Source organism: Coloeus monedula (genome assembly GCF_965178545.1).
Source record: "Coloeus monedula genome assembly, chromosome: 24".
NCBI lineage: Eukaryota > Metazoa > Chordata > Aves > Passeriformes > Corvidae > Coloeus > Coloeus monedula.
The window spans coordinates 958,522-983,776 of NC_138804.1; the positions used below are offsets into that span (position 1 = coordinate 958,522).

The following is a 25,255-nucleotide window of genomic DNA, read 5'->3' on the forward strand; positions in this document are numbered from 1 at the left end:
CCTACTCCTTTGTTGTTGGTGTTGTTCCATGAGGCAATGTGCCAATTAACACCATCATTAAAAAAGAAAAAAGAAATTATTTTCTTTTCAGAACTGCCAGAGTCTGCTGCATCTTTGCAAAATCCTAAAGCTGGGGTTGGATTTTCTCTTGGCTTCCCAGCCCTCCCAAATCCCCTCCCGAACTCTGACCCCCTGCAGAAGCTGCCAGTGCAAAGCCCCTTTTTTCCATGGATGTAAATTCACATTTCTAACTTTGTGCAATTTGTGAGTTTCCTTGAAAACTCATTAATAAACCCCCAAACTCCTTGGCAGCGGGGCTGGAAACCATTCAGACAGAAGGGGAGATAAAGTGTGAATCACAGCTGAATAAAATAAAAAAACCCCAGAACTGCAGCTTTTATTAGCCAGCTTTACAGTCTCTCGTGTACAGAACATTGCACAGCTCCACCTTCACTCTCCTGGAGGGATCTGGTGCCTTCCAGTGCAGAACCACCGAGTTACAGAACACTGCTGAGTTTGGACCAAAATAAACAGAAGATGGAAGCCTGGTTCCCGCTGAACACCCAAATTCCCAAGTGCAGGTTGCAGTAGGCTCTGTAATGAGCTTTGATACAGAAGCTGGATGACAGTGAAGGGGGAAAAAAAATAGTTTAAACCATCAAGTTTCCTCTTGAAATGTCTTTTCCCAAGGCACTGTGAACAAGACTGTTGAGCAATTCTCAGTGACTAAAAAACACCAATGGGGATATAAATATTTCACACAACAACCACCATCACGTCATCAGCTATTCTTTATTCCTTCCCTTAAACAACGCCCCTGGAATTTGTTTGGTCCTTTGAGGGGGGGGAAATCAAATTATCTTCTGCAACATCCACGTGTTTGTATTTAATACATCTATAAATCAAAGCTTTGTTGGATTGTTTAACCCTTTCACTGGGAAAACTGAAGGGTTTCCCTCACTGTTTCTGGATGAAATCTGCAAATCCAATTTGAGCATTAAATAAAAAACCAAGGAGAAAGGGTTCAAAATCAAGCAAAGCCCTGTGTTTTTGTTTTTTTTTTCAAGAGGAAACCATGCAAGAGTACATAAAAAGGCAAAATTGGCTACTTGAAAACCAAGAATTGTTTTTTAATGCGTTGGCCAAGGAAAATAAATCGCAAAGTTCTGTGAGGTTTTCTAAAAATTTACAAGAAAAACTGATGGGCAGTTCTAGTCAATGCAGATGCTCTTTTCTCCTGTTGGAAATGACAACAAACACAGTCCCACACAAAACAATTTCATCTTGACCTCAAGAGACTCCCGGGGGGGGGGGGCTCCTGCAGCCCCCAGGGCACAGAGAACCTTGGCATTCATTTCTTCAGGGGCTGATAGACAGAGGCATTGGGGTCGAGTCCAGAGGGGCTGGGCTCCACAAATTTGGAAGAGTAATGTGGGGAAACAGGACTCAGAGTGCTGGTGGCTGCAGTGTACGTGATGCTGGGCATGACTGCCATCACCTCTGCAATCTTCTGTTTGAGGTCCTTGATTTCCTGATCTTTCTGGATGATTTGCCCTGCAAACAGCAAATCACAGCACTCAGAACCAGTGGGTTTTGCACCCTCCACCAGCTCTCCAGGAGCTCAAATCCTTCCCTTCTCCAGCCTGACAGCCCTGAAATCACCACCTGTGCCACTCCTGTTCTGTGCTCAGAGCTCTGTTTAATTATCTCTAATTACCACAGAACAAAGCTGAACACTCCCATTTTAATTTTGCATCATTTGGATTCACAGCTGCACCTCCCCCAAAGATTATTTCTATTTAATCTCATTTTTCTGCCATTTTTTCTGCCTTTTTCCATTCCCCTTCTCCAAACTCCTCATAAAAGCACAAGTGTTTGTTTATAAAGCCTGTTAATTTTCCAAACTGTCCCATTCCCATCATTTTTCTCTGTGCTTTCACAACCCCACTACAGCAATTCCTGAAACCAGGTGAAGAAAAAACCCACTGCTGAAACAAAACAAAACAATTTCTCCCTCTAATTAAATTTTCCTGCAGTCAAACAGCCTTCTGCAGGGAAATTAAACTGGTGTTAAATGCAAAGGTTATTTAATTTTGCTCCATGGTTTGCACAGCTGCACAAAGGCTGGGCTGGGTTTTATGTTGGTTTTCTGCTCCCTCTGGTGGCATCACCAGCAGTGCTCACACTCCCCTCACCTGCTGAGGGTTTAAAACAGGTTGGGCTCTTCCCAAATTCAGGTTTTATTTACTTGAGGAGTAATAAAATATTTTTTTTTAGGATGAAAGGACAGCAACTTAATTTAATTAATTAATCTCTTTTAAAGAAAGAGTTTTTTCAGAGCTTTAAAAGATCTCCAGCTCCTTATAATGATTTATAAAATGCAGAAAATAATAATTCATTCACTTAAACCCCCATTTTTAATGTTTGTTGTCAGTTTGATGGGCTGGAGAGGTGAGCTCAGATGGTTTAGGCTCCACATTCCCCAAGCTGGGAATGCCAAACGCCCTCTGAGGGCTGAAATGCTGCGTGGGGGGGGCCACAAAATTCCATGATTTTCCCCCCAGTCTGTGTGGGATGAAAACCCTGTTACCTTGGGCAATCTCGAGCTGCCTTTTTGCATCTCCCAGAGCAGAGAACAGGTCCAGCTTGATCCTGGTCTCTGCACTCAGGCTGTTCTCCAGGTGCTGGGTCTTGTCCTGCATGGCTGAGAGCGCTGACATCAACACCTCCGTGTCCTTCTCGTTCTCCTTGTACTTCCTCAGCTCCTGCAGCGAAAAATCGGGACAAGAAGGCCAAAAATGTCACCCTTGGGGCCACAAATGCCATCCTGGGGGGCCACAAATGCCATCCTGGGGGGCTTTACACAGCAGAGAGGCTCAGGAGTCTTTCCTCTTCCCCACATTGGGCCTGGTGTTAGTGCTGGCAAATTAAAATGCTGGTTAATTAAGGCCTCCAGTATCACCTCCAGTAATTACATGGGGCCACCCTACAAGTGATGAAAGCCCTCATTACAGCACCATTTGCTCTGGGCCTCAGCCCTCCACCCAAAAAGCCCCAAAATTCCCTTCCAAGAGGGGCCACAAAGCACCCTCAGCCAGGCTGGAATCACCCAACTGTTCATGTTGGGAGAGGCCTTTGAGAGCATCAAATCCACCATTAAAATACATCCCCAAGTGCCACACCCATGTTGGTTTTGGACACTTCCAGGGATGTGGATTCCACCACTGGGCAGCCCCTTCCAATGCTTTCCACCCCTTTCCATGGAAAAACTTCCCTAAAATCCAATCTAAGATGTTTTAAATGGATAATTAAAGGGATTATTTTTATCTCATGTTAAACCTCACTGTGCTGCAAAGCCAGAAATTAAGGAAAGTGAAAAACAGGGAGCAATTATCCTGGATATAAAAGCCAGGCAACCTGTGGCTGGGGAAAAAAATAAATACACAAAAATATTCTGTACCTTCAAGTGGAGGAACAATAGTGCAAAGGGGAAAATATTAATGCCTGCAACAAAAAGCTTCTCTAACAGTTTGAAGATGCTCATAAAATTAGAAAGCTTAATTAGAGCTGGGTTTAATTATTTGAAAGCCATGCTCAAACACTCCATGGATAAACCACACTTGTTGTCAAGGGTCTGGTAAATCCAGGGACAACAAGGCTGCACACAGGACTGGGAAAAAAGTCCACAGCAGCACCAGGTGGGTTTTGAAGAGGCATTAAAAATCCATCTTCATGCAGATTGTCAGGCTGAGCACATCTTTAGGACAGGAATAAGGGCACACATCTGAGCTCTTTAGCTGTAACAAGCCCCAACACTGTTTGCTGCACATCTACCACCCAGTATTTTAAAAAAAAGCCTGGCCACTGCTCCAGAGTGCCCTTAATCAGCAGCCTCTAGTGACATTTATAATGATTTATTCTAATGAGACTGGCCACAGGCTCCTTGCATGAGGTGAAAAATGCTGTTGAGGGGATTCTACCCTCAGCCTACACAGACCACTGGGTTTGGGGGAAAAAAATCCCCATTTAAGCAATGGAAAGGAGTGGATTAGTGCAGCTCTGGACCCTCCTTTCAGCAATGGAAAGGAGTGGATTGGTGCAGCTCTGGACCCTCCTTTCAGCAATGCAAAGGAGTGGATTAATGCACCTCTGGAGCCTCCTCCTGCCCACACCCTGCCCAGCCTGGGGCAGGATGTGCAGGAGGCACCTGAGGAGCTGCACTCCCGAACGTGGGGATGGCTCTTTTGCTGTCTGGGGAGGCTGAGAGCTCTCCCTGGGATGCTGCCCCGAGCCCCTGGTGCTCTGGCATTACCTGAACTTTCATTTCCAGCTCTCTGATCTGATCCTCTTTCAGCTTGATGTCGATTGTTAACTTCTTGCACTCTGTCTCCAGCTCCCGGATGCGGTTCCGTAAGGTTTCGGTACATTCCCCTCTGCAGGGAAACAGCACAGGAGAAGGAGATGAAATAACAATGAGGCTGTCATTCCTCAGCTGCTTGCAACATGGAAATTAAAATAAAAACTGAAGCATGACAAGAGGAAGCCAAATTTGGTCTTCTCAGCAAAATAATTCCCCTCATGGCAACAGCGCAGAAAGTTACTCAATGTTACACCTCAAGTATTGGGAAATTTGGAATATTGATGAAATGTGGAGAGCAGAAAAGCAGGAAAAATTCTTTTTAGACACTTGGAGAGCTGCAGGTGAAAGTGCCCCCACTTGTGCTGTGCTCCTGTGACTGCAGCAACCCCCCTGTGCTGAGCACTGGGAGCCACTGCCCAGAGCAGGGAAATTCCAGCATTGTGGCCAATGTCACTGCACAAATCCTTGACTCCCAGTGCCCACACGAAAGGAGATGCTCCTTTGAGCAGGACACAGCATCTCTGAGAGCACAGTCCAGGAACAGCAGGTAATTTAGAGCACAGTCATCCTTTACATGTGTAAATGTCATGTAGGCACTGAGGCTCAGCTTCGGGGGAAGACATCTCCCAGTCCTCCCTTGTTTTAACTCAAATAAGCCTCTCAACACAAATAAAGCTTTTTGTTTTTTAAATAAAAGACCAAACACAGGCTCCTCCTTCCTGCCCAAAGCCTCCCCGAGGGCAGAGCACCTCGTAGCAGCAGCAAAGGCGACAGCTCGTGCAGCAGTTGCTTCTTCCAACTTCTTCCTTTTCTTTTCTTCCATTAATTGCTTTTCTACAAAGGTTCGTGCCTCCTGCTCTGCCTTTAGCTTCTTCTCCAGCTGGCTGATCATTTGTTTGTCTTTTTGTTTCATCTGTACAGCGTTGTGCAATCTGCAGGGGGACAGGGATGGGAGTGAGCGCAGGGTCTGATTAATTAAAATTAAACTGCCGCCAACGGTGCCCAGCGACTCTGGGTGTGGATTTGCCTCACATTTGAGGAGGTTTCAATGGAATCATCCCCCTTTGCAGCCCCCAGCCCTGCCCAGGTGGCCCAGGCAGTGGCCCCAGGGTAAGTGGCACGTACTTGTTCTGCAGCAGCTCGTTCTCCTGGCGGAGCTGGCCCATCTCGGCGCGGGTGCCGCGCTCGGCGGAGCTCAGCGAGCTGACCTGGCTGCGCAGCTCCTGCTCCACCTGCCTGCTGGCCTGCAGGTCGGCCTTTAGCTTCTTGATGTCCTGTTCCAACCTAGCAAAGACAATTTCAAAGGACAATTTCAGCTTCCTGGCCCCCTCAGCCAAAGGTTCAAGCGTGTTCTATAAACACAGCAGAACAAACCTCGCACCATCTGCCCAACCCTCAAACCTTCAGCCTGCAAACAATCAACTCTCACAATTCTGTGACTGGGTCCTTGCTAAATAATCAGCTTTTACATAACTCTGCATATAGAGCTCCATACACCTCACAGCCTCCCACAGGAATTCGCTTCCATGCACTGTAAAGTTGAAAAACAAATCCGATGGAATTACATTTTCTCTGAATTCGGAGAAGTTCTAAACCAGGACAGAGCCCCACACGAACAAATTCCACTTCTGTCTACAAACGCTGAGTTTGATTTATTACCCAGAGCCGAGCTGTGGGCCAGGCTGCTGAATTGTCACCTCAACATGTTGGTATTTTCTTGCAGCACATGATGTGCATGCTGAGTAACGAGGATGTGTTAAGTCATCCCCAGTTCAGGAGTCAGTAAATTTAGTTTTAATTGCTCTTGAACAGAGACCATCTGCTCTACACTTGAAACTGTAGCTTTGGAAAGTTCTTGAAGATTCATGTAATCTTATTAATTAAAATATTTTCAACAAAACCCAGTGAAATAAAACACATGTTTCTGAAGAGAGGCACTCAGCTCACTTGGATTTTTCCCCCACAAATAAGGTTACTGATTCTTAGAATAAAAACACATCACAGGTGAATAATCAACCTTTTTGAACTCTGTTAACACACTTATTTAAAGCAAATACACCCCAGCCATTCTCACATAATCCTCCTCTGCTCTGCCAGGTATTGATTTGACAGTTTTTAAGTGTCCATAAAGAAGATGAAGGTGGTTGCATTTCCTAGGGTTCCATTCTGAATTAGAGGCAGTGAGACATTAAGATGAGGAGAAAATCACAAAAGCCAGAAAGAGCTGCCCTTGGTGACACTCAGCAGTGCAGATGAATGGCTGGAGCTTTTTGCCTCCCTAATGAAACATTTTTGGGCTTCAGTGCAGGGAAATCTCAGCCTTAAAGGCACTGGGAGACGAGCAGTGAGAGCATCCTGTGCCAGTGAATCCAGAGGGTCAGCGTGGAATCATCAAAGCTACAGAAATCCATAAAAGTGGGTTTGTAACAGCTAAAACAGCCCCAAAGAGATGAGAGGGTGAATGAAGAGCTGGGAGCAGCCTCTAAGGGAGCATGGCTGGGCTGGGCCACCTCAGACCAGTCAGATCTCAGCCCCCTCCTGCTCCCAGCTGCACTCAGCTGCCTCTCCAGTTCTATGGAAGTGCCCTCGTGGGAAGATGGATTCCTTCAGTGAAGAATAAATGGTCAAAAGCACCCTTAAACAGAGAAAAAAGATCAACATACAGGCAAATAGTAACGGCACAAAGCAAACACCCACCTCAAAGGGAAGGGCACAAATCATGTCCACACCTGGTGCTCTGCTGTGTGAGGGGAATAATCTGCACACCTGACCAAATATTCCAAGCACAGCCCTCAGCCCCAAAATGGACACACCAGCAGCTGGTGAGTGTTGCCACCCTGCTCAGTGTTAAATGATGGACTGGGCAGTTGCTGGGCAAAGAACTCTGAGCTTCATTTCATCTGCCAACAAGCAGCAGCCCAGTGTTTTAGAGAGAGCAAATGGTTTAATTAAAGACAGTAAGAAGCTGTAGGAACCACTACCAGACTGGTGTGTGCCAACAGCTGATTGGTTTTCATCCAGGTTTTTCTAAGTAGGTGGAAAAATGCTTGGTAGGACAACGTAGAGGAACACACCTAAATCCCACTTTACACTGAGCCATAAATAATTGCAATACCCATGCCTACAATGAAGTGATAACAGAAGATAAGAGCTGTAAATAGCTTTTACCTATAGCTCAGGCTATGCCAAACTAAGATACCCCAGGATTTATTTCGGGTATTGAGTATTCCAGGAAAAGAAGCCCTGAGCAGATAAAGCCTGAACAGCTCTGAGGTGCTGGCACAGGACAGGCTGAATTTGTATTTCTGGCAACAGAGAACTGCTGTGAGCTCAGGATTGTGGAGCCATCTGGTTGGTGGCATTCCTGCACCTGAGTGTTCCCAGGGCTGCTCCAGGCTGTGCTGGAAAAAACCAGCAGGATCCATGGGGAGCAGACAGGAGCCAGCCCTCCAGACCTGGAGCAGAGATGAGGCCACAGCTCTTCCTTCTGTGTGTACAGAATTTGGGGGACGGGGGTTCAGGGAGGGTGGTACCACCAGACATCACTCCAAAGGGCCAGAAGAGAATTAACACACAAAATTCCTCTCCTTCCAGTCAATACCAGCCAAAACCATTGGAAATGGCTTTATCAATGGGCTTGTTTAGAATGAGGTTTTACAGTTAAGATTTTAGCAGGCTTTAATTACCCCTTTTCATTACACTGAAGGTTTTGCTCCAGCTTTAAATATCAGAGCAGAGAATATCTGTTTTCTGCCAATTACAGAGCAAAATGCAGGCTCCTCTCTCCCTAAAACGAGTGAGGAAGATCATAATCCATCATCATGCAAACGTTCCCTGGGTGGTTTCTCTCCCAGTCCTGCCCCAATTAGGCAGAGGCACAACTTCATTAAGAGTGAAAAGACGTGCAGGGAGTTACCCCTCAGCCCCACTCATGCTCCTTGCACTGTCACAGAGGTCACCTCTCCCACAAGGACATTAAACCCACTCTAAAATAAAAGCACATCAATACAAAGCCATAAAAATTCTCCACTGCTGCAAGCAGGGAGCAGTGCAGGGAGCTGTCCCTCCTCCCCTCTGGAACGGGCTGCACTGCTGTAACAACGATGAATGACCCACTAAACCAGCATTTTTCAAATGATTGTTATTCTTACTCTGATTTCATTTGCTGCTTAAATCTCTTATTTCTAGGCTTATTGGAGAAAATTATTTACAGGGGAGGGGGAAGCAAAGAAAACCTGAGTTCTGGAAGATGCTTTTCTCTGCTGCTGTACACAGCACCAGTCATTCTGACACACAACTGCTTTTTAAATGAGGCTTTAGTTGCAGATTATGTTGTGCTGTTTATAAAAGCAAGGTCAATTCCTTCAGTTTGTCATTCCTCTAACTGCAGATTTACCCATTTCCTTTGCTGAGCACCACCTCGGATCATTCCTGGCGAGGAGAATTAATCAGGCATCACCTCAGAGAGTATTTTTCCAAATGCCTCGGGGAGGATTGATGGATGAACTTAAAGACAACTCAATTCAGCTTTAATGCTCCCCACTATTGATGTCTGGTGCATAACCCACACTGGGTGCTCGGTTTACTCCATCCCATAATCACCTGGCAATGGCACATGAATGAAACACGGTTTATATAAAAAATACCATTTTAAAGGACCCAGAACGCACTGAGATGCTCTCCAAAAGCCCCAGTTCTGCCTTTGTTCTGCTCTGGCACAAGCAGCCCCTGCAGTGAAGCTGCTCCTTTGAAGGGTCCACTGAGCTCCTGCAGCACTGAGCTGCTCCTGCTGGAACTAACAGGCTCTCCCTGCAGCTCTGAGGAGCAGTTCTCATTCCCAAAAATCCAGGAATCACAGGAAGCCACAGGGAGAAGGCCAGGATCCTCCTTTCCCTGCTGCACAGCGCTGCTCCAAGCAGCTGCCATTTCCAAAGGCTGCTCTGTTTCCGAGCAGGCCGAGCACTCTGCTGCCTTGGGAAGGGTCTGCAGGAGGGATTGGCTCCCACATTCCTCATTTCCATTCCCAATCCTTCTGATTTTCTGTTCTGTGCTTGCCTTCCTACGGCAGGAAACCCTGGCCATCACCTCCCCCCCCCCCCCCCCCTGCAGCTGACAACAGGAAACCTTCTGGTGCTTTAATGCCACTCCAGGCAGGGGGGTGAGCAAGAGGCACCAAGCCCTCTTTGCCCACCAGTGATGCCATCAAATTTTACAATAATTAGCACCAAATGGTCATAAGTTTCCATTAAAACCTTCCAGTCTGCCTCTGCAGGTAACACAGTCTTAGGAAAGTGAAATAAGCTGTGCAAGAGCAGCTTTTGCTTCAGCAATAATTTTCCTCGTCCAACTGCCAGAAGATGTCCTCGTTATCTGTGGGAATAATTAGTACATGAGACAGCTTGTTCATCACCTCGTGTGCCAAAGGCAGGACCTCTATGGATACACACGGTTCTGCCAAGCTGCACTGCCTGGTTTTTGTGTGGTTTTAGTGCAGGGATTTTTAAGGGCGCTAAAAGGCAGGGGCAGGTCATGGGTTTTGCTGTGTAATGTGCAATAAACAACAACAACAAAAAATTCTGCAGCAATTACAGCTTGGACTGGTTCCCCATATTGAGGCTCTAAATCTGTTTCAGCTCAGAAATGACAGTGGAATGGTAAAAGAGATGAATTTGCTCTGTACCTCCTGACAAACAGCAGTAAAGTGCAAAGGGACACCAGGTTGATCCCGAATGGATCCCTCCACTGGCCCCATTACCAGAGAGCTGGGAAAGAAGCACTCAGATCAGAGATTCAGTGATGAAGGGCTTGACAAGCACCAGCAGATTTCAGCACCCTCAGGAGATGTCTCAGGAAAACCCAGAGGTTCCTGCAGGGCTGAGCCTCTGGGATCCCTCAGCTCTGGCTGTCGAGAACAGACCAATTCCCAGGGATGGGCATCAGCAAGTTCCTCTCCACAAAAGCCCTCAGGCCCTGACAATCCAGCAGACACAGCAAAAATAAAAGCTTAGCTTCAAATAAGAGCAGTATTGTATATATATATATAAAAAATATATAAATTTTAACTAGCAGGACCCTTCCAGATAGATCACATCAAGTGTTTCAAAGTTAAAAACTCTGTTCTCCAAAACCTCCTGATCCTGTCTCCAGCCCTGTTAACCCCAAGTCCCCAGCAGCAGAAGGAATATTTTACATTTGTTCCCAGTTACTCAGCTCAGGGCCATCATCTGTGGACACAAAAGGAAAGCAGCTTGGGTCTGCCATCCTGCTGCGAGGCTGCTGGACACCGAGTTATAAAAAGCAGCTTTATTTGGAAGCTGAGCAGATCTGATCTGAGCCTAAACAAATGCAGGACTTCACTCAGCCCTCTTCAGGCTCCAGCAGCAATGCAGACTGAAAGTTTAATAACAGGAATGAGTAACACTCCTGGAAGTGGAAGAGGTGATGAACAAATGCCTGGCACTCCAGGGACGGGATAATTGACAAGGTTAAAATAAAAAAGCACCATGAATTTTTAAATTTAAGTGCATCCATCCCATCCAATTTGTCAGGTGAGTTTATGCTCCTGCTGGTGTGGGAGTTACACAGCCAGGCTGAGCAGAAACAAGATTTCATGAATGATTTCAGCCACCAGCTGGAGCAGGATGCTGGTGTTTGGTGTTCCCTGTGCTCCTGGGCTGCCTGCACAGGGACACCATGGACAAGAAACAGCTCCAGGGATTTGTAGCACAACTCCACACCCACACATCCCATTTGTCTGAAGAAGTTAAATTCCCTTCCAGGGCAGAGTAAGGCACTTTCAGAGTACAGCTGTGTTCTCTGTCCTTCCCCAGTGAATTCCAGGAGCTGGAACTCCCTGAGGACACGATCTGGTTTGTTGTAGACTCATTTCTGTGTTAGAAAATCCACTCTGGGCAATTAGCAATTACCTGCTCTAAGCTTCCACGGCAGCACATAAAAGATTTCAACATGACATTTAAAGTTTAAACACACCAGGTTTAAATCTCAGTCCCTGTCACAGACACACAATTCTCAGTCTGGCCTAAAAAAATTCCCTTCTCTCTTCTCAAGACTTAGGAATGATGTTTGGAACTGCAGCACACTGAGCTGACCCTTGTCTCCCTCAGGGAACAAACAAACCTTATAAAGAGTGCAGAGCTGCCAGTTGGAAATGGGAGCACCCAACCAGGCCTGAACAGGGGGCTGGTGCAGCTCTGCTCATGGCAGAGCCATGTGCATCCCATCAATCCTGCCTGGATTTGATTCACAGATCAGATTGATTAGCTGGGTTCTGATTTGCCTCACACAAGTTCTCGACAGACGTTAGGTATCAATTAGTCCGGCTGTTTAATTGGCAGGGGCACGTCAGTCAGGGGCAGAGTGATTATCAGAGGAGAAAATAATATTTCCATTGAAGTAATTGTGTTCCCACAGCACAAATCCTCAGAGACAAAAGTCCAATTATCAAAAGGTACCTGCAGGGAAAACAAACCTGATCTGCCAATTAAGTTGGCCAACACTGATTTGGTGGAATAAGGAATGAGAGAGACACGAGCCAGGCGGAAAATGGAGAAGGGCAGAATTGTGGAACCGTTTTTGTTCCAGACATCTCTCCATGCACAGTCACACCACTCTCCTTGCTGGTGCTTTTTCTGGCAGCACATGACAACACCATCTGTCTCAGGGTGAGACTCTGCACCTCACAAATACATCTTCCTCCAAACTTCCCAGGAGCAGATGTAAAGCTGTGACTTTTCCATGCTGACAGGTTCCCAGGCAGCCAAACGAATCCCTGTGACCTGTGCCTGCAGCAGGGCTGGGAGCAGAGCCTCAACTCAGCACTGGCTCTTTGCACCCTCTGCCTCCACACTTGGACTTAAAAGATTAAAGCCAAAGCCAAACATTTCAAAGGAAAAACAAAACAAAACACCTGTTCAAGCACCAAGAAACCCCACTGAACTCCCTGGAGAGGCAAAGGTCACTCCACAGAAGAGCTGCCAAGGACAGATGAGTTGATTTTCTCCACATGTTTCTCCTGCCTTCTACCAGAGTATTTCTGGTGCCCCACAACAGCCCTGTGAGGCAGGGGAGCAGCAGATTCTGAGCTAGGAACGAAGCAATCTGCTCCAGGCTGCATATCAAACAAAACCCAGCAACACCACTCCACACGTCTCCTGGAGATCTTATCCCACCACTACACAATTCTGTCTTCTCCACGTGATCATAAATGACATTTTTCTCAGAAAAACCAAATGAAAGCCCTGATGTACCAAGGGATGATAAGACAAGGCTCAGGCCCAACTTACCTTACCAGTGCATCTGGTTTGCTTAGCTGGTTATTAGGAATACAGTTTTCCATTAAGTCCTTATGTGTGCTCGGGCTCTTGCTGGCACATTTCTGTTTTTTCTCATTTTTAGAGGATGAGGAGGGGATGCTCCCGTTGGTTGCACTGTGGCTGCGAGGTGAGGAGTTCACAACCCCACTGACATTTTTGTAATTTTTGGATGAGGCAGTGCATGAGTCCTCTTTTAAGAGGTTTTCTGTACTTCCTACAAGATCGTTATTTAATCTTTTACTATTGATATGGTTTTCCATATATTCAATTTCTTGTATTTTAGAGTCTACAGGTTGCAAAATGTTGTTGTTTATTCCAAGGTTGTGTTTCTTCGCATCCTTGTCCTTTTCTTTCCCTTTTTCTCGATATTCCAGCTCTGGCAACGTTGCAGAGATTTTTTTATTGGCCGGAATGCCTCCATTGTGCTGCAGGAGTATTGAGGAATCCATATCAGATAATCCTTTGGCTGCTGCAACACCAAAGTGAAAAAAAACCCAACTTAGTTCATTAAATCCATCAATACCATGCCACAGAAAGAAAAATCATTATGGACACATCCCTCATTCCTGCAGGAATGAATCAGTATTGGAGACTCTCTAGAAAAGAGAATCCAAAGTCACCTATTTTGAGGCTTTTCATCTCATTACAGGCAGGAAACAGCGATTTAATATAAATACTGGTGCTTCACAAACACTGACTGACCAGATTTGATGTACCTGCTAATGAAGCACTGAGCAGAGGGGCCATAATTCACTTTTTCTGTCACATTAACCACTCTGAAATGATTTCATTTCTGCCCCTCTGGGCTCACCACATTCCCACCAAACCAACCCGGGCTGAAGCAGCTCCTCCCCAGCACGTTTGGGGTTCCTTTTTCCTTGGAACAGCAGAGAACAGAGAACACATGAAGGAATAACTTGCCTTCCTCTGCCTCCCTCTCTTGCCTTTGCAGCATCTGCTGCTCTGGGGGCAGTGCCTGCTGCAGGAGCTGCATGTAGAACTCGTTCTCCTTCTGCACCTCTTTCTGCTTTCTCAAACGCATCTTGTAGCTGACATAACTTTTAAAGCCAAAGCCCAAAGTCACAACAGGGTAGCCAATGCTAAGGGGAAAAAAAAAAAGCATTATTATTAATCAAACTGTAGCCATGATAGCAAATTAATAAGTTATAAACATCTGAGCGACAGCTTTCCATAGAAAATAATCTATAAAGTGGTTTCTGCTGTTCCACAGCTCAAAATGCAGGCATGGCTTTATCAGCAGCACAACTTTGGGATCAGTTTCTTTTGCCTGCCAACTTCATTACCAAGAGTCTGAGCTCTTGTGACAAGTGCACCAGCACAGAACACAGACAAACCAGGCAGTGTGTTTATTGATGGGTGCTCCACCCACGAGCAAACAGCCCTGTGCAAAGGGAATCTGTCTTGGACAAGAATTTTAAGCACTGGAGGTGTCCTAGAGCAGGGGAACACTGATGCAGATGAGTGTTAACCACTCAGATGTTCTCATTCCTTGGTCAGAGGGCAAACTGTGTTTCTGAGGGAGCTGCCAGCACCATTTGCATGTGCATCTGGCATGATTTCTGCCAAAGCCTCTTTTGTAGTGCCCTGCAGAGGCAGCTGTGGCTGCAGCTCCCAAACCCTGGGGACAAACTCCAATGTTTGCACCCACGCAGCAGCAAAGACCTTCCTTCCTTCTGCACAGCTCCTGAAGTGCTTCTGTGGCCTATCACAGAGTTTAATTGGTGTTTAAGGGCTTTGTTGCACCATGTGGACAATATAAATTCAAATGACAGATGTCTGCTTTACTGGAGGCTGCACCCAAAGACTGCAGGAAAACCAGCCCGTATTTTAAATGCAGATCAATGAATGCTACACTAAAAACCTGTGGAATAAAAGTGAATTTCCTCCAGATCTGGGTACTCTGCACGTCAGGCTCTGGCCTGGAGTCACTCTCCTCATTTCCAGTGAAGCAGTGTTTGTTATTTCATTTTCTGCAATGATTCTCAGCCTGAAGCCTATTCATTGCTTCTGGTGAATTATTAAATCAGACACTCATGAGAACCTTTCTGGGGGAAGAAGGGGAGCCCTCTGTCCCAGAAAACTATTTCCATAATAATTTCATAAATTATTAGGGAAACCTATTTCTTTTTTTGTTACTTTTATCACGTGTTCACTATGTGAATACAAAATTTGTGAAGCAATGGCAGGAGCTTTCAAGAAATGCTTGGAATATCCACACTACAAATTCCTCACAACACAGAGGTGGCACTGGGTCCTTGTTTGCACACATTTCTCATGGAATATTTCATGGCAGAAGTGTGAGGGGAAAACTGAACAGCCAAGCCCTGAATCCAAATAAAAAGGCTTGATTATTCATTTTCCTGGTGAAATAAAGGAGAACAGAGAACCACTTACCAGTGTGCTGCAAATGGACGACAAAGGTCCACATGGAAGTTTTTTAAATCTTTAAATCTAATGGCTGCTTCAATATAAACAAAAAGTATCCACAGTGATACTGTTGGTAAGCACACACCTCTTTCTGCGGGGAGAAGGGAAACAGAGGCACCTCAGGGACAGAGTACAGGCAGCAAGGATTTTAAAGTTATTTTTAAAACATTTCAAGACACAGAGGAAACAGACCTTAAAGATTTCACCTAAAAAGATCATAATTTAAAAAAGAAAAAAAAAAAAAAAAAAAAAGGCAAAAAAGCAAGTTCCCATCAACTTGTATGAGCACTGAAAATGAGTAATTCCTGAGGTTGCCATGAATTAAAATATTCAATCAGCTCAATAGCTACAGCTAAAACTGGCCCATCAGGTTCTTCCTTCTAAGCATCAAACCCGAACAACTTCAGATAAGGTTTTAACATATTAATACAACTCTAAAAATAACCCCAGATTCTGCAGGTATTTGAAATTGGGCAGCAAGTGGTTCCCAGCATCTGCCATCAGCTCCCACACTGCCATCATCAGCAATGACTAAGTTGTCACAGAGCTGAGTGAGGGATGATCCACAGCACCCTGCAAACCCCTGGGATCGAGTCTAACACAAAACATTACACAAACCCCAAATCCCAAGAACTTGGGGAGTGGAAAGTTGCCCCTAAAAAAAAAATTTAAATCAAATTTTGTTCCTAAAATGTTTTGATTGAGGGAAGGATGTGTGGAATCCACATGTCAGTGCCCCTGAAAACTCAGCCACCTCCCCCCAGCTCCATTGCTTCATCCAAACCCAGGGATTTATGAGAACAAACCCAAATAACTCGGGGAAAAAAGGGCAGCAGAGGGGCAGAAGAATCCTCCATGTAAGTCTCAAACTGTCAGGGCAGCCTCTGCTATCACCAGCTCAGCTGACACAAAGCTTTGCTAAAACAGAATTGAACTGTGATCACTGAAATAACTGATATTTGAATATTAATAACTAAATTAACAGCACACCAACTGAGTGTGGAGGAATAGGACACTTTCACAAACTTTTCCTGTGTGCTCTGTATTTGCTCAATCACTGCAGGAGAGTTTTGAAGTCAGGAATTTAGGTTTTTTTAACTGCTCTGGAATTCCTGTTTATACCCCTCCAGTTCCTGCTTACTGGAGATGCACCCAAAGTGCAAACCAAAAAACCAAAACATTTTTAACTCTAAAAAAAACTGCATTAAATGAGGTAACAGCAGAGAGGGTTTGTTCCTAAAAGCTGTAAGAGATCTATTGAGATCAGGAAATTGTAAATAAGGAAGAGTTGTAAATAAAAAATGAGTCAGGAAGTTGTAAATAAAGAATAATGACCCACCTGTGTGCCACACATACTGTACCCACACATAGGTGCTGGCAGCAAAGAACAGCCACTGGATTGGGATGAAGAGCAGACAGATGATGTTGGAGGTAAATGCTACACACACAAAAAATACTGAGAAGGCCTGAAAGAAAGAAAGGGAGGGGGAAAGAGAAGAGGGTTTGGTTATTCCAGGAAAAAAAACCAATATAGTTTTTTAGATATATTAAAATACATATGACACATTTTATATAGAATGTATAATGGCTACAATCTTGTGACATGGCAATATTTCTAATATTACATATTTATTTAATTTTAATATAGGTTAACATTTTTTTAAATTTTTATAAGTCTCTAAACCCCCTATATATATATAGCCCTATATATAAATAGGCAGCACATGTGTGTATATACACATATATACACACAGATACATATATAAACATAAAACCTCCTATATAACAAGGTTTTCTTAAAAATAAAGCAGAAACTCTTGCCTGTTTACAAATATATAAGGTTATATATAATCCTGACTAATTCAAACCCAGCTCAGGAATTCAAACAGTATTTTCCTGTGGTGAAATTTTGATAAATCTTTATTTCGTTTCCACTTGCCATAGATAAAATATCCATCAGAGAGAAGGGATAAATCAGAGAAACCCCTCCTCCTGTGAGGAGGACCTCACTCATCTCATGAGTGCCATCCAGGCAGCTGTGTAATATGGAATACTCCCTGGAGTGCAGGATTTCCCTGGAAAGTGCCACTCACCAAGCCCTGGTATCGGAAGGAATCGTAAACACTCCTGATGAAGAGCCAGAACGGCCACAGGTACTCAAACCTGAACTCCAGCACAAAATCTGCCAGCAGCACCAGGGCCCACACCACCAGGAACTTCAGGTACAGGAAAGTGCTGGGGAAAGAAAGAAAAAGGGAATTTCAGGTCAGGATTTCCAACCGACAAACTAAATTTTTGTTTAAATTAAAAGATTCAGAATTAAAACTGGACTCAAAATGGACAACTGTAATACACAGAAGGAAATGTCAGCCAAAATAATGTTATAAAATAAGTTTAGGGTTTTTTTATTATTCCATTACAGCAGGCTGGGTCTAATGAAGTTAATACTCAACTGCATTTATTTTTCCTAATGAACAGCAGGGTCACTGCTCTCACAAGAGATCAGCACCCATCTCCCTTTGCATTTTCAAACGTTCCTTTTCCAGTCCTCTCCTGCACTTGGAGCTCAGGAATTTCTGTTCCCTCTCCTTAGAGCAGATGTTCCCTCACTTACCACAGCCTACAACACCAATAAACTGAGATGTATTCTAAGCCTACAGCAATATTAAGATTGTTTTGATACTGAGTTATCAGTGTTAGATTTGAAAACATTTCTATGAAGGTGAATGGATCCCTTAAAAACAAACAAACAAACCCCCAGAAAAACAGAGGCACATGAGGCTTGAGACCAGCCTAACTTCTATTTTCTAATTATTTCTGAGCCACATTCCCATGTTCTGAGTCCTGCATTTCGAACCACTGATGATCCTTCTTGGCAACAGAGCTTAAAAACATTTTGAGCTCATACCCAAGTAACACTTGATCCCTTGATCAGCCCAATCTACTCTTCCAAAAAAGAAGCAGCAAAACCCCTTTTTCCCCCCAAACCCATCACCCCCAGATGTGTCACTCCAGCTCCCCAATACCTCGTTGCACTCTACTGGGTTATAACAAAAATGGGGGGGTTAAAAATATATTTTTCTCTTTTCAATCAAATGCAGATTTTCCTTTTAGCAACTTAATTCTCCCTCCTCTCCCACCCTGCCAACACAGCCAGCAGAACTTTGCCCTGGAATGTTTACTGGGGAGGTGCCAAGGGTTTGCACCCAGTGCCAGGTAAGGTCGAGTTCCTGCCCTGCTCAGGGCCACGGGGCTTTTTTAGGAACTTGTTCAGAGCTTTGGGGAAGAGAGAAAACACGAAACTTCCAGGGAAAGAGCTGGGTACCAGCAAAGGCTTGGAAAGAGCTGAACTTGTGCAATTCGCACCCACTTGTCACACAAGGTCGGGTCCAAACCACAGGGCTGGGAAAACACTCGGATTTCTTGGGAATCAAGAGATGAATGGCATGTGCCTGAGAGTGCCCTTATCAACAGAATGGGGTGGGAAAAAAATAAAGCAAAAGGCACCAGGAAGCACTGTAATGGAAAGGAAACAAAATTAATGGCTAACACTTGGAAAAGTGAAGGAACTGCTGTTTTCAGTTCTGATGGAACCAGCCCCACTCACTCAGTCACTAATTACTCTTTGAGAAGAATGAAACTACAATATAAGTATTTTAAAAAAACCCCTCAAACCCAACAAAATATCCCACACCAAAACCCAGCCAACCAAAGCCCACCAAAAAGCCTTAAATGGTCACGTTGTCTGTCCTGAAGGATTATGATTCCACAGGCTGCCTTTCCCCGCTTAGAACTTAATTTTAGAATTTAAAGTTTAGATCTTCACCAGAAATCTGTAAAAAGCAGCTGCATTCAGAAAATATTTGACACTAACGAAAATATTTGACATTTGGGCCCAGACTGTGGAATTGTACCCGTGCAACTCCTCAGATTTGAGGAATTCTCTAAAATCATCACAGCCAGGAATTCCTTGCTCTGTTCAGTTGTGTTGTGGAGCCTTTTCCTGGGTTACACTCATGGCTATTGTTTATTTCCCTGCCACTGGAATCCACGAAGAGACCCCATTTTTCCCAGCAAATGAGGGTGGTCAGAACTAATGCTGCTCAACTGTGAAGTGCCACTCCAAGTGAAAGCATTTGCTGAACAGGAGTTCTGTAACACAGCCATTAAAGTGATTTCTGATATTAAATTCCTATCAATCCAAGGGCCCTGGTGATACTTAGCACCTTCTAAAGTGGAATTGGAACAATGCAACACTTGTAAGGAGGTTTTGCCAACAATATTAAAGAGCCTATTTCTCATTGTCTGAAGGGCTCCAAAGCCATTCAGAATTCCAGGAGTACAGGAAAGTTTAAAAGCCTCAATCCTTGTGTTGGCCCCAGCATGGAATGAGCTCCTGGGGAGCAGGGAAGGAGCCCAAATCTCAGATCCTGCTCCCCCTGAGGTGCTGCACACCCAGGTTTGTGTTCAGGCAAGCCCCCAGCCCAGCAGGGTGAGCTGACAGCTCTGCAGTGAGCCAGGGAGAGCTGAAATCATCCCCCAAAAAATCTGGGAAAGGACCTCGTTTGACAGGCTGAGCACTGCTGCTGCTCTGCTTCCCCCTGCACCACCCAGCCAAAACAACTCACAGAACTCAGCACCAGCCCTCCTCCCTTCCCTGCTGTGTGCCAGCCACTTTTCCCTCATCCTTGCTCTGGGATCCCTTGATTCCTTCTAGCTCTTCCCTTCAGTGCATTCCTGTTGTCATCCCTCTGTCCCTTCCCTCCCACACATCCTCCAGGATCCAGCTCCAGCCCTTTGGGAAGCTCTGGCAGTCACTGATCTCCCTGGGCCTCTCTCACACAACACTCACCAGGCTCAAGGGCTTCCTAACCTCTGGAAAACCTTTTTATTGCAGAGGCTCAAATACATTCCACAAAGCCAGTTGGAATTCTGAGGTGGATCCCAATACAGGGGAAGATTCTTGCAGATAAGTACCTAAAATCTGGGTTATCCAATTTCCTGACACATGTCAAAAAATCTGCCCTCAGTGACCTGGTAGAGGTTTAAGGCCGGGGCTTTCCCTAGAAACCAGCATATGGCATCTAATCCTGGAGGGTAATGAAGGAAAAGGGGAAGGATGGACACATCCATGCGAGGAGCAGGGAGGAGCAGTGATTACAGTGCTGCAATTTCTCTGAAAGGTCAGTTGATGGCTAATGTACACTGAATAGAAAGATTTATTCATAGCCCCACAGTGGCTGTGCTCCCCCTTTGAATTTGCAAACAAATAATTTTCCTCCTTATTCTTCCTCCCCCTGCAAGTGCCAGATGCCATTTCCTTCTCTCCCCCCCCCCCCCCTTTTTTTTTTCCTCTCTTGTTCTTTGTTCTCCTTTCACTGCCCCGCAGAAGCAGATCCTGTGCTGGCTGCAAGGTAAAAATACTGCAAAAAATCCCTAGAAAAAGACCTAATTCTGCACCCCAAACCCAAACTGGGGATCGATTAAGCCTTCATTCTATCCCACTATTATCAGCAAGGCCCAAAGGCTGGAAAGGGAATCCTGGCAGGACTGCTGGCATGTTCCATTTGGCAGCCTGACTCATCCAAGACAATGGAGTGGGAAGCATCCCGAGCCTGGCAGGGTGCCAAGGGCACAGGTGAGCTTTAAAAAGGTCAATTTGAGCATTTGGGTGAAATCACCAAATAATCAACAACCCCCAGCTTGAGGTTACACAGCAGCCACAACACTGGGGAGGCTGAGTGCAGATTTGCAAATGTAACAGCTTTTTATATATAAGCATACAAAGAGATATCTAAGATTATTATTAGTGGGCAGAAGAAGCAGAACAGAGCGAGCACCGCAAGTCTGAAAGGCAGAAAAACATCGCTGCTGGGACTGGTCATGTGAAACACTTGCCAGCTACAGATCTGAAAAGGAAAACAAATGCAAAGAATCCCAGGAAAGCTCCCTGACTCCTGATGCCATGTCTTGTCATGGCACAGAATGTACCCATCCCTGAGCTGGGGCAGGGTAAGGAGAGGGAGACAAAAGGGAAAACCCTTGCAGTGACTGTGGAAGCCCAGGCACGGGCAGACAATCAGCACTCAGCGCTGTGGGGCTGGCACAGGAGGCTCTGGCAGCTTGGGGAATTCAGCTGCAAACACCAAAATCCAGCCACAGGAGCCCCTTCAGCTGCAGGCAGTGAGAGCCAGGGCAGAGGGACTGATATTCCATGTGCCACCGGGGCTGACACAGTAGGACACATTAAATGTAGGCTAAATCACACTGCAGCCCCACACTGGAGTTCAAGTTGTAAAAGGCAGCTCTGCTGCTTTGTTGCAGACCTCCGGGGCTGCTCCACAAGAAAATGCTTTACCCTCTATAGGAAGCTTGTAAAAAAAGTGCCAGAATAAATTAGCAGCGGGAATCATTATGGATTTTTAAGAAAAGCCTAAAAAAGGCCACATTCCTGGAGGTAGCGCTGATGTTTTCCTTCCAGTTTATTTGGCTGTCCAAAATCCAGTCCCTGGAATTCAGCCCTGTCAGGATTTGGGTGGCAGAGGAAACCAGGAGTATTTTAGGGGTTGTGACACCCAGAAATCCTGTCCTGTGCCACCAGGGCCACTTGGAGATGAGACACCCTCCCCTGCCAGGCACCCACTTGGCTGCCAGCCCACGGAGTGCCTGGGATAAAGGACAATTTACATCCCAAGCTAAAATAATCGTGGCTCTGAAGGAACATGGAGTATTTAAGGACTACTGTCAGGGAATCCATGAGACAGCATCCATCAGCTGATGTGACAGCACAAGTTAAAGCAGGGATGTGTGGAATTCATCTTGAAACTTCCCCAGCTACAAAACTGGGACCCAGCAGAGCCAAAACAAGCAATATCAGCAACACAGCTGAAGGATTTTAACCAGATCAAAGATGAGGACTGGGAAGACTGAGGAACAAGCAGGAACAAGTAAACCTTAATTGCTTAACTAATGACAAGCTGCAATGAATACTTTAATTAAAAAGTAAGGGTTTAATGCATGCACACTGCCAAAGGTAGGAGATGTTAAATCACTTCAGCATTTTTAAACTGTTGCCATTGTTTTACAAGGGAAAAGGCAAAGTTTGGAATATAAGCTGTGGAAATAAGAGATCCCACAATTCCTACCATGAGCGTGGTGGGTTTGCAGATCTGTTGAAAGCAGTTATTTTAAATTACATTAAAGTTCTTTCCACAGATCCTGCAATACTTCTAAACAGCACAAGTCACTGCAAAAATCAACATTCAGAGAGACAAATCATCCACATCTTTCAGTGCAGCCCAGGATTTTATATTTCTAACTCTGTTCTGGTTTTTGTTATGAATTCTTATAATCTGCTTCAGTTTTACACATGCAGTGAACTCTGCCACCAGAGCTTCCCTGCAGGACAATTCCTTCCTTGCTCCACCTGCTCCAAAACTCATTTTCCCAGCTCTCAACCAACCCTACGGGTCTCAGTGACAGCTGTGCCTCGCTCACACTCCGAGGCTGAAGAGGGAACAAGGATGGGAAGATCAGGTTTAATTTAAAAAGCAAACAAAACAAAGAGTTGAGTATCCCAATCCTGCTGTTTGCTCAGCCTGGCTGCTTCGCCTATAAACCCTGTTTCCTCCTGATAACTGCATTTACTGGGTCTGTGTAAGCTGATGGGGACAATTAAGATAAGCTGAGTAAATAACGACAGTAATTACAAGAATTTAGACAAGTGTAGTTCTGAGAGAAGTTACCTGTGACTTCTTTGAGTTATGGGGGCCAGAGAGAAAAAAAAAAAATTAAAAAGAAGAAAAAGAGGCCCAATCCACGTGGAAGGACCTCCCTCTGCTTAGATTTCCATAGAGAAAGCCTTCCCACTATTTCTCTTTCCTTTCTGTGGAACAACACTCTGAGGACACTGACTGTTTCTGTTTACCAACACGCCAAAAGGCTAAAAATCCCATTCCTGAACCAGAGCATCCCAGGGGAAGTGAAGCCAGAGGTGTCTCTGAGCTGCTCACAGGACTCCAGGAGCTCTTCCTGCCGCACGCACTCAGCTCCGGGAGCTCCTCTGAGCTTTCCTGATTTTCCCTCCTTCTCCCACCGCACCTTCCCTACCAGTCACCTCAAAGGCACAGCATTTTGAATGACTTTTGGAAGCCAATTATAAGCAATTCCTTAGATATTTGAATTATTCTTCACCTTGAATATTAGTTTCTACACAGGAGATGTTTTTCTTTACCGTTCCAGGCAGTGTTTTCCCAAAACCCGAAAAGTCTAAAGCAAAACACTCTCTGCTCTCATGTAGAGATTCACTACAAGTGGGATAAGCAGCACACTGGGACAATTTTATTCCTGTCACAGCTCCCCAGCAGCTGCTTCCCTCATGCAAAGTTAACATCTGAATTGTATGAGCTCGCTCAGGTTTCCAGGCACTGCATTCATCAACCCCACTGAACTAGAAACAGAAATGGGACAGCACATTTACTACAGCTCCCACAAGCTTCAAAGCCTCTCCTGACCCAAACTCCTGCTTATTGAGAAATACAGAATTATGGCATTCCATATAAAATTCGGCAAACTCGGGAAAACAGAGCTCTACGATACCCTTTAAAGCAGGCTCACAACGTGTTGGAACACAAATCAGCATTTTGGTATGTTCTGCCTGTAAACACCTGGAAAACACATCCTGATTCCCAGGATGAGGCACATGCCACGTGGATCTCACTTCACCACTGTTTGTTTCCTCATTCCCCAGGTCAGAGGTGAGTCGGGCACCTGCTGTATTCCCACCACACCGGGCCATCCATCCCCGCTCCGGGAATTCCCAAACAAGCTCCTGCTGCCGTGGCTCTCACAGCTCCCACCGCAGCCCCACGGCACAGGTACCTCCACCAGCACGGGAAAAAACAACTTTCTGAACCCCTGCATGAGGAGCCGAGCCAGCAGCCCAGCTGTTCCGCTGCTGAACCTCTGGGAATGCCCAGCCGGGACACCCCGCCGGGAGAACCCTCCCGGGGAGACACAGCGAGGCCGCAGCAGGAGCTCGGAGCTCCGGCATCTCTGGGAACGTCCAGCTGCGAGACCCCGCCGGGAAAAGCTCCCCGGCTGAGGCTGCAGCGTGCGGCTCGGAGCTTTGGCACCTCTGGGAACCCCCAGCCGTGAGAACCCCCCCCCCCCCGGGAAAAACTCCCCGGGGAGACACAGGTGAGGCTCGGAGCTTTGGCACCTCCGGGAGCCACCAGAGCCCGCAGCGGAGCCCCTCGGGGGTGACACAGGGCGAAGGCCCCAGCGCTGGCTGCGCACCCCAAGGGCGGCTCTGGCCGCTCCCTCCCGGCAACGCCGGCAGCACCTTGGCCAGCAGCTCCCCCCGGCCCCGCGGAGCCCCGGGGGCCGCGGAGGGCCCGGGGCGGGGCAGCGCCTGAGGGGCGCCGGGGCGCCATGACGGTGACAGGGCCGAGGGGGCGGCCGGGGGGCCCGGGGCCGCGAACCGCCCGCTCCCGGCGCCGCGGCGGCCGCTCGGTACCTGCCGTAGATGCCCTCGGTGATGCGGTTCCGCTTGAGCGGCCGCCGCAGTTTGCTGCAGTCCGCGCTCCGCCGCTTCATCCCGCCGGCCCGGCCCGGCCCAGCCCGCCCCGCTCACGGCAGCACCATCCGCCCCCGCGGGGGGTTCCCGAGCGCGGGGCCTTTTTTTTTGGTTTATTTTTCTTTTTTTCCCTTTTTTTTTTTTCTTTTTTTCCCCGGGAAACAAAGAAATAAAAATAATTCCTGGTCCGTCCCTCCCCGCCGTGTCCCCCCGCGCAGCCGCCGCGCAGCGCCCCGCCTCCCCGCCTCTGACCAATCAAACGGTTAACCCCACCTGAGTGACAGCATGTCCGACCAATCGGCAGCGAGTAAAGGCAGAGGGACGGGGGAGTCGACCAATCGCGGCACAAGAAAGTTGGTCCCGCCTCGTGCCGCTGCGAGGCACGCCTACTGACTTGATTGATAGCCTAATGATCCAATCAGAGAGGGGTATTTGTGATTGATGGGCTGTCAACCAATTACGATGCAGACTTTGGCCTCCTCCCGCCTGCTGTCCTGCAGGCTGGTTCCCGCCCCGTACGGTGACCGACAACGAAAT

General features: G+C 46.3%; 1 protein-coding gene across 2 annotated transcripts; it reads right to left on the reverse strand.

The window, feature by feature from the left end:
- Nucleotides 1–268: 268 nt before the first annotated feature.
- On the reverse strand, nucleotides 269–25,093 carry MACO1 (macoilin 1). Of its 2 annotated transcripts, none has more exons than XM_082296426.1 (11): nucleotides 24,992–25,093; nucleotides 17,235–17,376; nucleotides 16,481–16,607; nucleotides 15,109–15,232; nucleotides 13,615–13,793; nucleotides 12,664–13,162; nucleotides 5,486–5,644; nucleotides 5,110–5,292; nucleotides 4,313–4,433; nucleotides 2,591–2,765; nucleotides 269–1,554 (listed from the first exon to the last, which is right to left on the reverse strand). In XM_082296426.1, exons 1-11 carry the CDS (start codon nucleotides 25,003–25,005, stop codon nucleotides 1,352–1,354), a joined length of 1,926 nt encoding a protein of 641 aa, XP_082152552.1. In that variant the 5' UTR covers nucleotides 25,006–25,093; the 3' UTR covers nucleotides 269–1,351. The 2 variants fall into 2 exon arrangements, with proteins under 2 accessions (XP_082152552.1, XP_082152551.1); XM_082296425.1 differs by lacking the exon at nucleotides 24,992–25,093 and adding an exon at nucleotides 24,659–24,891 and having other exon boundaries at nucleotides 270–1,554.
- Between the last annotated feature and the right edge of the window lie 162 nt (nucleotides 25,094–25,255).